The sequence below is a fragment of the Emericellopsis atlantica genome (assembly GCF_019669845.1).
Source record: "Emericellopsis atlantica unplaced genomic scaffold F5Z01scaffold_30, whole genome shotgun sequence".
Classification (NCBI taxonomy): domain Eukaryota; kingdom Fungi; phylum Ascomycota; class Sordariomycetes; order Hypocreales; family Bionectriaceae; genus Emericellopsis; species Emericellopsis atlantica.
The window spans coordinates 323076-334314 of NW_025764732.1; the positions used below are offsets into that span (position 1 = coordinate 323076).

General features: G+C 54.2%; 5 protein-coding genes across 5 annotated transcripts; 3 read left to right on the forward strand and 2 right to left on the reverse strand.

Annotated features, from left to right (window-relative positions):
- The first annotated feature begins 161 nt into the window (after nt 1-161).
- On the forward strand, nt 162-1297 carry F5Z01DRAFT_332088 (uncharacterized protein). The gene is made up of 3 exons (XM_046259136.1): nt 162-418; nt 469-768; nt 862-1297. The coding sequence occupies exons 1-3, from the start codon at nt 286-288 to the stop codon at nt 1182-1184; spliced, it is 756 nt and encodes a 251-aa protein (XP_046115018.1). The 5' UTR covers nt 162-285; the 3' UTR covers nt 1185-1297.
- A 142-nt stretch (nt 1298-1439) lies between these two features.
- F5Z01DRAFT_713017 (general substrate transporter) lies at nt 1440-3198 on the reverse strand (the record flags this gene model as incomplete). Its single annotated transcript, XM_046266491.1, has 3 exons — nt 2892-3198; nt 2578-2834; nt 1440-2521 (listed from the first exon to the last, which is right to left on the reverse strand). Coding segments are annotated over exons 1-3 (1488 nt in total), but the record flags the coding sequence as incomplete, so codon positions are not given.
- Nucleotides 3199-4584: 1386 nt separating this feature from the next.
- On the forward strand, nt 4585-6754 carry F5Z01DRAFT_332136 (bacterial alpha-L-rhamnosidase domain protein). The gene has a single exon (XM_046259138.1). The coding sequence runs from the start codon at nt 4823-4825 to the stop codon at nt 6500-6502; it is 1680 nt and encodes a 559-aa protein (XP_046115020.1). The 5' UTR covers nt 4585-4822; the 3' UTR covers nt 6503-6754.
- On the reverse strand, nt 6111-8706 carry F5Z01DRAFT_332124 (uncharacterized protein). The gene is made up of 5 exons (XM_046259137.1): nt 8238-8706; nt 8078-8178; nt 7378-7989; nt 6867-7322; nt 6111-6817 (listed from the first exon to the last, which is right to left on the reverse strand). Exons 1-5 carry the CDS (start codon nt 8496-8498, stop codon nt 6568-6570), a joined length of 1680 nt encoding a protein of 559 aa, XP_046115021.1. The 5' UTR covers nt 8499-8706; the 3' UTR covers nt 6111-6567.
- A 208-nt stretch (nt 8707-8914) lies between these two features.
- F5Z01DRAFT_639756 (general substrate transporter) lies at nt 8915-10528 on the forward strand (the record flags this gene model as incomplete). Its single annotated transcript, XM_046262463.1, has 1 exon — nt 8915-10528. The coding sequence occupies one exon, from the start codon at nt 8915-8917 to the stop codon at nt 10526-10528; it is 1614 nt and encodes a 537-aa protein (XP_046115022.1).
- Between the last annotated feature and the right edge of the window lie 711 nt (nt 10529-11239).

Sequence of the window (11239 nt, forward strand, 5' to 3'; positions counted from 1 at the left end):
TGCGTCCCGACCCGCCTCCTGCTTGAGTAGACCGTAGTACCGCACTACGTGGTAGTCTGTGACTCACCGAAGACTGGCGCCCCGACAGGCAGCTATTGGGGAAGGAACGTCGCAGAGGACTGGAGTTTATTAGGTACCTTACCTTTTTGTTTATTGTGGGAAAGAGGAAGCCACCTTCCCTTTAGAAATATCATCATCACACTGATTTAATTGACTACTGGCATTCTTGGCCCTGATCCTTTCTTACTCCCAACCAGTGTTGCCGTCCTCGAACACCCCCCAGCCATGAGCTTCCGACGTGTCCAGCACGCCTACCGGCGCGTGCCTGGAGAAGATGTCACTGACGAGATGCTGGGAAAAGCTGCTCAGCTTTTCAACGAGAACTACGGGACATGGGGTCCCCAGTCAGATCATTCAGGCAAGCTTACATCCACTCCTTGCACACATCTTTTCTAATACAGAACGAAGGCGAAGCTGTGAAGCTAAGCCCGCGCCGACTTCGAGCACAGTACCTACCCAAAGAAGCCACTGTTATTTACGTCATGGTGACCGTCGATGGGGAGCTTGCTGGTAACGCGTTCGCCTGCCTCTGGCGCAGCGGCGACGTGAACATATGTTGGATTACTCAATTGGTAGTGGGCAAGCAATACCGACAGCGCGGGCTAGCGGTCGGCCTCCTGAGACTACTCAGGGACGACTCCATCGACAGATACGGTATCATGAGTTCCCATCCTGCGGCTTGTCTGGCGGCGGCAAATGCATTCTGTTGTAAGTATTGGCACCATATTCGCGGCGCTGCCGGTCATCCCGATGGGCCTCACGCTGTCCCCCTTCCATGGAGCAGGCTACTAACAACTATAGCCACGATCGAGAGAGTGCCTATCGAGTTCATTCGGACAAACGCTCAAGCTATTTTGAGTTCTTCACCGATTCCCTACGTCAGTGACGCAAAACTCTCCGGTTCTCTATTCGAGTCCTCGAGTACCAGTGGGCTTGTCTCGGGAGTTGATACTCAGTTTTTCGTTGACCACACAGAACCGCTGGAAGTATTGAACGACGTCCGGAAGAAATGGAACTGGCCGTTGGGGGGGTTGCCGGATGGAAACGAGTATTTGCTTATTCTGCCAAGGAAATCACGCCGCTCGCGGTCTCGGTCTGGATCGCACTGTGATACCACAGTGTGATCTTTATTGGTGTGGTATGATGGATGCGTTGATTCGAATTATCTGGGGATCGATTATTTGTTCTGTCGCTGTTGTACGACGTACAATGCTTTTCCTAGGGTTTCCAAAGATATAGTTCTACCCCGAAACCGATACCACATTGTTTGTTGATCGTCTCAATTGCCGTACTAACAGCATGGATATGAACCTCCGCGTCACTCCCGCATCCGGAGAAATGAGAATCGATCAATGATGCTCTGCTCCAATTTCATGCCTGGCTGCCAGCTTTTCGTCAATCATCTCAGCCCTGCGTGCCATGTCGGCGCGCATGTCCGCAGTGTACTGGCTCCTGTCGACAAACGGCACGAACCAAGGCGCGTGCGTGAACATGTAGTTCATCTCCTCGAGCGGCATCTGCTTGGTCTCGGGAACAAAGGCCCAGACGCACGCCGCGTTGGTAAAGTTGCAAATCACAAATACCAGGTAGTACTTCCAGCCCACAGCCCCCATGGCGATGCCAGTAACCTGGCCAATCATAGTGTTGAAGGCGAAGGATGTCATGGTGGCGAGGGCGACACCCTTGGCTCGGGTGCGAGTGTCGAAGATCTCGGCGGGAATGATCCACGAGAGGGGACCGCACGTAGCCGAGAAGGAGAAGTTGTAGGCCCAGGTGACAATAATGAAACCCCAGCCTTGGGCCGGGGTGCCTTTGCCGGGGGGGTAGATGACCAGCATGACTGTGGCGATGATAAAGGTCACCATGTTGAAGAGATTGCCCCAGATGAGAGTCCAGCGACGTCCGAATCGGTCGATGAAGGCGATGCAAAGGGCCTGGGCGATGAGGGCAATGATCGAGTTGATGGCCTGGTATTTGAGGGCGTCGCTGGGTCCAATGCCTGCCTGGCCGTAGATCTGGACGGAGTAGTACTGGATGGCGGACACGCCCGTCATCTGGATCGAGGCTTGAAGACCGCAGGCGATCAGCACACGGCGGAAGCAGGACATGTTGGTGAAGAGTTCCGTGTACGACTGGGCAGCGTTGGCATGCTCCTCGGCAATGCTTTCCTGGATCTGCTCCATCTCGGCGCGGACCCAGGCGTCTTCTTCATTGCCGTTTGAGTGCAGGCGAGCTAGTGTCTTGAGGGCCTGTTCCTGCTTGCCCTTGTCCATCAGCCAGCGAGGGGACTCGGGAAAGAGGAAGATGAGAGCTCCGAGGATCGCAGCTGGGACAAGTTGGATTCCCAGCGGGATGCGCCACTGCCGGTTGTCTGAGTAGGCATTATAGGTTCCCCATCCAGACCAAGACGCGATCAAGGCACCGATGCCAAGCATGAACTGTTGAAGTGCAGTGACAGTGCCTGTTTTGTTTCAGTCAATGTCACCAGTCGTTTGTCCCCTTTGCGCTTTGACTCACCTCTGATGGAAGGATGCGCAATTTCGGCTTGGTACAGGGGAATGATCATTGTCAGGAAGCCAACACCGAGACCAGCCAGGAACCGCCCTGCCATGAGGTACGAGATCTTGGGAGCGACGGTCTGCAGAATTCCGCCCACAATGAAGATAAGACTACCAATGGTGATTGTCCAACGTCGACCTGTGTATTCGGTGGTGGGACTGGCGAACATGGCACCAAAGAAAGCACCGCCTGTGAACAAGGCGACAACGGCACCGCTGCAGCGGTTAGAACAACAGACTCTCTCAATGAGGAGGATACCACGGGGCACTTACGTCTCGGGGTCCGTCTCGGTGACGCCAAAGGTCTTCTGGTACGACTCTGAGGCGATGACCTGGGCAATGACGCCTAGATCGTAGCCGAAGAGAAGCGACCCGAAGGACGCAAACACGCCCACCAAGAACTGGTATATTCTGGGATTCATGGTGATGACAATATTCAGCAGTCTGCAATGAAGTAGTGGTCAAAACGCAGCGAGACTGGGGAGCGCCCTCGGTGTCCTTTAAGTATTCCCACGCGCTTAACGCATTCCGTTTCCCCAGCTTGCGATGGCATGGTTTTGGATATCCTCGTGGACTTTCTTGGGGCACAATTGGGGTAGGATGTAAGCGCTCCAATCGCAAAGCCGAGATGATAGTTTATCGGATAGCAAGACAAGCGCTAATCCCAACCGAGTGTGGAATCCGGGGAATTGCGAAGCCGAGACGAGCAAACCACTTCGCGTCGGTATCTCGGTCTAAGTGAACGCACTTTCGTTGAGCCCATTTCAAGAAAGCAAGCAAGCCAGCTCCATGAATCCGGGATTGAGAGCGGGAGACTTTAGCGAAGGCACAATCAAAATCATGTCGTCGAATGCCTGTGGTCAGTGGTTACACATTGGCTAGATCTGGAGTCCGCTAAGTGGTCGCCTACAGTGGTGGTGGCTCCAGTTGGCTCGGCGCTGCGTCCAGTCGCTGCCTCTGGAGGGAAATAGAGGGCGGGATGAGCCCCTGCTAGCCCCGTTCGGTCCCATGACCCGAAGCATTCATTGGCACGTTGTGCCAAGTCCAGCATTATGTCCAACCCAGTCCGAAAATCCCATGATTGATACCAGCTATTCGTCATCAATTAGACCACAGTGGGAAGTGCATTTACAGAGTGAGAATGTTATCTTGCGACTAGCGCTTCCGACTGCGGACCTATGGCGTCTTTCAGCTTCAGCCTCATCACGAACCATTGGAGCGCCTTTCGAACTCGGGAAAACGGCACCATCGTTCAAATTCAGGTCTCAATCATGCATTTTTGATTCGCACTTGAAGAATTGGCGTCGCCTACGAACGCCATTAATTCATCCTGGTGGTTTGTATTTGCTATGCGTACAAATCAACATTGCTTCCTATTGCAGTCGCTATCCTGAATTGGCCAGTCGAATAATGAAGGGCGTGATCTCTAGACGTATGCTTGCCGAGGGGGGATGGCTAATACGCCAGTGATCGTCTAATGAATTATGCCTAGAGTCATTACCTAACAAGCTCGCAGGATTCAAGTTTGACTTTCCCGCGCTTCTCATCAACATTGAACGGTAGCGCGTTGCGAGGGTGCGTTTTGGGGAACAAACTTGTTTCCGCTTACCCGGGGTCTAATCTTCGAGATAGCCGGCAAGACCACTCCTAACAATCAAAAACGCGCAGATACAGCGGCGAGGTGCTCATCTGGATTATTTGCAGTCACCACTATCTAGAAAATAGATCTTAGCACGGATATGCGAATGTGAGCGTTGCGAACTGGAAAAGGTGGGCAGCTTCATGTCTATAAGGTCCGCAGTACGGACTACGGACTACGGAGGACGCGCTCATTTCCCCACGGGCCACGACTACGGAGTAACCCCGCATTGGAATGGACGGGGGGATTTGCTCGTGCTCTTACCTGTGATCGCGGAGTTGTGGACAAATCCGAAGAAACACCGTCTCCGTACCGGATTCTCGCCCTAGACGAGGCGCCGGCTCTGTAATCTATCAGTTTACTCTGATGTTGTGGGTATGGCTCCAATAAACGAGAAACGCCGTCAAAAGGTCGCAAGCATGGCTGCAAAGTCCAGGAAGCCTGATCGTTCATTTAAACTCCGTCTGTGCTCTAATTTACATGTGCCATGCCTTTCTAGATATTCATCATTTCGCTCGATCTCAGCTTCCACTGCCTTGGCAGCATCACATCCCCCTCTTACAACATGGCTGCTCCAACACCAACCTACCCGCTCAAGGGAGGCCCCCGAACTCGATGGAACATGGAATTTGCACGCAAGGCTGAAGAGCTGAAGCCAACGCTGCGTCGCTGGGCTCGAAGGCCTCAACATGTCATCCGCTTCGTCGAGGACGAGACTCAGTATTTCGGCATCCGACCATCCACGATAATGAAAACAATGCAAGATTTCGAGGCGAGCTTGTGGCCCAGGAAAAGCGATTTCATCCTCGACTTTGGTATTCACATGGTCGGCTACTTGTCCATGCGCCTCGACTCACATGGCTCACACATGGACGCCCCATGCAGGCTGCGACTGACCTTTGGGGAATCGCCCCTCGATGTCACCATGGGTATGGAGAATGTCAAGACATGGATCAGCACATCATGGCTCCCCGACGAGATTGTCAACGTCGACATGTGTCCCGAGACTCTGAAGGTGCCGCGGCGTCATGCGTTCCGCTATCTCCGTGTCGAGATTATTGACATGTCGCCCAAGTGCAAGCTCTCCTTCTCTGACATCTCGTGCGAATGTGTCAGTGCTATTGGACAGTCCGACAAGGTCGACGCATATGCTTTCAAGAACACTGTCTTGGATCGCATCGACCAAGTCAGTCTCATGACACTTCGCGACTGCATGCAAACGGTGTTCGAGGACGGACCTCGCAGAGACAAACGGCTGTGGCTTGGAGACTTGAGGCTGCAGGCACTGGCAAACTACAAGTCCTTCAAGGACTTTGACTTGGTCAAACGCTGCATCTACCAGTTTGCGGCTATTGTGCGGGAGGACGACTCGGTGCCAGCCTGTCTCTTCGAGCATCCTGTCTTCACGCCTTCTGACGATTACATTGTCGACTACGATGCGCTTTTCGCCGTAGTTGTCTACGACTATGTCGAGGTGTCTGGCGATATCTCAATTGGCAAGGAGCTCTGGCCGACCGTCATTGGCTGCTTGAAGAAGGCGCTTTCTCACCTTGATCCTGAGACTGGCCTCTTCGATCCATCGCGCGGTGGCGATTGGAAATTTCTCGACTGGCAGGAAGACCTCGATCGCAGCGCTGGGAGCCATGGACTTCTCTTGTACTGTCTCAAGGCCACCAACAAGCTGGCTCTTCTATTGGGTCAAGAGCCTCCACACGAGCACACTGCCGTCACCATGACAGAGGCAGCCAAGGCACTTCTGAACGATGAAGGTCTCGTCGTGTCAGGCCCCAATGCCCAAGTAAGCTATGCATCCGCAGCTTGGCTCGCCCTGTCGGGTGCATACCCGCAAGAAATGGCGCGAGCTGCATTGCTGAAGGCCCTGGACCACCCTGACGCCATTCAACCTCTGACGCCATACCTCTGGCACTACGTCTGTGAGGCGCTGGCTGACGTTGGATGCAAAGAGGAGTGCATCAAAGTCATGGAAGGTTACTGGGGGAAGATGATCGAAGCAGGGGCCGACACGTTCTGGGAGTGCTTCGACCCGGAAGACCGCACCAACAGCCCTTATGGGGACGTAAGGAACAATAGCTTCTGTCACGCCTGGAGCTGCACGCCCACGTACCTGCTGCGGGGGAAGCTGGCGAGCAATGTCTTGCAGGACCCTGTGCCCAAAGTGATGACTGTGGAGGAGCTCGATGATAGTTGGATTGCCCACACCAGCGGAGAGCTTGAGAAAATTTGATTGAACACAAGAGTCCACAAACAGTAGAATTAGCCATAGGCAATTAGTGCCATTTCCTTGACCATTTATTCCGTTTCCACCGTTGATGCGATTGGGTCCCCAGCGTCTGGATGTGGCCTGAAATCAAGATTCTTGAGCGCCTGGAGGACTTGATGAACTTTTGCGTGCCGCTCATTATACTCGACGCCTCCCCGTGACTCTTGGCTAAGTTCTGACAGGTAGGCCGCGCCAATATCACGGATTTTGACGACAAGGGAATGCCCGTTGACCTCAAATACCGGCTGCGGAAGGTGCTGGAGTATTTCCAAGACATCACTGCACGGGGTCAGCTGGAGTTCCTGAGTTTGTTGGCTCATGTGCCTACCAAATAATATCATAGTGACTGAGACCAGGCAATAGAGAGCCCAGATGCTGCAGAAAGTTGGACTTTAAAGACAATGCTGTGATTAGAATGTTGACCATCTGCGCCTTGTGGCCCCAGACTGGCTGGGGGAAGCGCGTCAGTCCCCCCGTCCATCGCAGATCTGGAGGAAGATTGTCCAGAATATGTTGAATGCGGCTGATTGCGCACTTCAATGTTTCTTCGGGTTGCTTGTGTGTGAGGTCTTTCTTACTCTGCTCCCACGTCAGAAAGACATCGATGAGGCTGTTGAGCCCGGGTATGAAGTGTATTTCGTCCTCGGGCCAGGAAGGCGTATCGGCCGACGATGCCAGATCGGGATATAGTTGGCTGTCTGTGATGTTCATGGGGCGCAGATGCTCGAGCTTCTGGTTGAATGGGACGAATGCCAGATGGGGTTGTCCCTGGATCTCTGATCCCCTGCACATGATATCAGTGATTTACGAAGGACAAGGTATACTCGACATGCACTTACACCTGCCACATGAAGAGCAGCCAGTACAGCCTCTTGAGGCGCTCCTTGTCCGGCGCTGGCTGCTCATCGCCCGCATAGCAGAGCAGCCAGTCGACGCCAGTCATGGCTTCGCGAATGGCGCGGTACGAGCGATAGTTGCCGGTGCCGGCGTCGACTTCGACAGCAGAGGCTACGTGATACCATGCTATACAGTAGTCCAGCGAGATTGGCTGCGACTGAAGCAGGTTGCCTTGCTCAATGATTTCGATACATTTGTCAAAGGTGATTCCCGGATAGCTCTCAAAGCTCTTCCGTCGCAGCGTCGAGATGGTGACGGCGCAGACCGATATGACCAACGCCGCAAAGACCTGATCATTCTCGGATTCCTCGGAGTGAAGACGGTGCAGGAGATGTTGTCGGTGCAATATTGGGGCGAGAGGGTGGACGAAGCGGAACCAGTCATCCAGTAGTTCCAGTATCAAGTGGCTTGGGCCGAGTGATGCCAAGATGTTTTTGAGGGAGCGAGCAGGGTGCCCATTGCCTGTCGGCGAAACTCCCGGCTCTCGTGTAGCTGGCGAGCCGGGATGCCCAAGACCATCGTCCAATTTCGTTGGCGCCGGGCCTTGAACGTGCCTTTGAGTGTGTCAGGGAGGAAGCTGGAATTGGTATACGCATCGATAGACACGTCAAGTCTCTGGACATGGGAAGCATGCTGCTTTACCTATTGGGCGGACCTCTTCTCCGCCTCGGTCTGGCGTACGTGCAGCTGACGCCAAGGTCGCGACAGCCTTCACAGATTCTCTCGTTATCAGCCACGCGACACTATGGAAGGTGAGCCGGATACCCCAAGTCGAAGCCTGCCATGTATGGAATGAACACACCTTGACTTTGCGGCTGCGACAAAGGTCGCAGGCCTTCTTTGTCCGTGGTGCATCTGCCGCAGGGCTTGTGGGATCGATCGATGTCCGCGAAGTTGGGGTCAGCTGCGACATGCTGGTCTGGTGGAGAATCTGGGGAATCAGACTCTGGGATCTGGAGAACGGCGGAGGTGAATGAGCGACGGAGAGTTCATGTTCTTGAGGGGAGAGAAACGCCGATGAAAATGCGATCCGAGGACGGCACGAGAGACGAACTAGTCGCATTTTCCTCGGCGAAACGCATCGCCCTGCCGCCTCGAGCTGGACTCACTAGTCTGTTCTCGACTCTGGAATCGGTTCATCAATTGAACGAAGAGCCGAGATTGGCTGGCAATCCGTTGGATTGGCACCAAGATTCCACTGACCACGAGTTCTGCCACGCTTCCCCACACTCTTCCCGCTGTCTGTCTTGCATCCAACGTCTTTACTCCAGATCCAGCAAGCCCTTCCCCATGGGCCACCATGAGGGAATGGAGATAAATAGGGCGCTGCCTCGCTGCTGTCCTACAACTCTCAGCTAGCAATTCAAGGTACACAGGTCGCAGTCTTCAGTGAAAGCGCACTCTGCACTCTCTACGAAGTACGAACAATCTCCTCCTCCTCTCACCAGACCCCTTCAACCGTACACCAAGGTCGCCACCATGAAGCAGCCAGAAGCCCATCAATCCGAGTTCGTCGAGACTGCCACCCATGGGGAACAGGATGCCCTGGGCCGCGCCGTCCAGCAGCAGGAGAAGAATCGCACATGGTGGCAGACTTTGCGCCAGGACCCATGGTTGTTGCTCTGGGCTGGCGTGATGCTCTGGACACTCATCGTCCGCGGGTTCGAGAGCCAGGCATCCGGCAGCGTCATCAGCATTCCCGTCTTCAAGGAGAGATTCGGCAAGATCAACGAGGACGGCAGCTACTTTATCGAGACGAAATGGCAGTCAGCTCTGGGCGGTGGTGCTACAGGCGCTAGCATCGTCGGCTCCATCGCTGGCTCGTGGCTCTCTGACAAGTATGGCATCAAGCCGGTCGTTATTGGTGCCACAGCCATCAACATTGTCTCTGTCGGCATTGAGTTTGCATCCACCTCGGTCGCCATGTTCTTCGGTGGCAAGATGCTCAACTTTGTGGCCATTGGCATCTTCCTCACCACTTGCACCAGCTATGTCTCCGACATTGCTCCTCTGGCCATCCGCGCCACCCTCATCGGCTTCTGCAACCTGTCGCAGTGCATTGGACCCTTCATCGCGGCCATTATGGTCAATTTTACGTCCTCCTGGAAAACAGATTGGGCGTGGAAGTCCTTGGTCGCTACACAATGGGGCTTCGCTGCCATCGGCTTGGTCGGACAACTCTGCATGCCAGAATCGCCTGTGTACCTGGTTGGAAAAGGCAGGGCGCAGGACGCGCGCAAGGTGCTCGAGCGCATGTACTCGGACCCTCGCGACGCCGAGGCTCATCTGGAGCGCATCACGCTCACCCTCCGCGAGGCCGAGACGCAAGACTCCATGTCGTATCTGGACTGTTTCAAGGGCACGAACCTGCGGCGCACCATGATCAGCGTCTTCGTCTTCATGTCGGAGGCCATGTCCGGCCTTGGCTTCATCTCCAACTATGGCGCTTTGATGTACCAGTATCTCGGCATCAGCGACGCAAAGTCTTTCCAGCTGCAGATCGGCGGCCAGATTCTGTCCATCTCGGGCGCCGCGATTGCGCTGCTCCTGTCTGACTTCATAGGTCGTCGCCCCATGTTCATTGCCGGCTGTGCGGGACTTGCTGGTCTCTTGCTGTGCATGGCCATCTCCGGCAGCGTGAGCACCAGCGCGGCCGTGACGGCGTCTGTCGGCTTCTACACCATGTTCAACTTTTTCTACAACGTCGGCGTTGGCTCTACCGTCTACGCAATCGCAGGCGAGATACCGACCTCGATCCTTCGAGCCAAGACCCTCGCCATCGCGTTGTCTACATCCAACGCCCTCAACACCTTCTGGTCTTTTGTGTCGCCTCTCATGTTCAATCCGGGGTACGGAAACCTCAAGGCAAAGATTGGCTTCGTCTTTGGCGCCATCATGCTGGTCTTTGTCGTCCTCGCGTACTTTTACGTGCCAGAGACGCGCATGCGCAGCTACGAGGAGTTGGATGAGCTCTTCATGAACCGTGTGCCAAGTCGCCAGTTCAAGAAACACGTTACCGTGGCGGAGCAGAGGGCAGCTGAGGCCTACGATGAGAAGCACGGCTTGAAGGGGGGAGAGAAGGCCAATGTGTAGAGGTTGGACGGTGCTCGGCGGTACGCAGTTTAATTTGCGCATGCTCAGACTGTGTCAAGAGTTCAAGTTAGCTCCTGTCTGTTTGTCTCGATACATTACTATCCCACGTCATTGGCTTAAGTTGATCTCCATTTTGGACGCGTTTCGTTGTTTGGTGAGACACTCCGCCCAGTCGACAACAGATCTTCATGCAGCGGATGCCTGATGTTTACTAGTGTCTATATCCCGCGCGCACTAATGGCAGGCGGTTTGTCTTGACGTCATTAGGCGCTTTTACTTGGAAATGAACAAGAATTCAAGAATTGTGTCTTGACTATCGATCGACATCAATGGCGAGGAAAGCAACGCGTGGTGGCCTCAATAATTGATATACATCACATAGGCACCGAGGCGCTGATCGTGTCGGTGATCAGCGACACTTACACACCAGTGACACCACGCAATCTTCAAAATGGAAAACTTAAAGTCGGACTCCAACAAGGTCGATCCAGAGACGGAGAAAAAAGTCGTCGACGAGGCACAGGCAGCCAAAGACGCGCAGGCAGAGGCAGACAACCTCAAAACTCAAGCAGCCGAGGGCGAGCAATAGGTGGGCACCCGGGTGCCCAAATAAGATTGGGCACCCGGGTGCCCAAATAAGATTCCTTATGTAAGCAACAGCCAATCTAGGGCACCCACCTATATCAACGACTTACACCATATCAACCCATT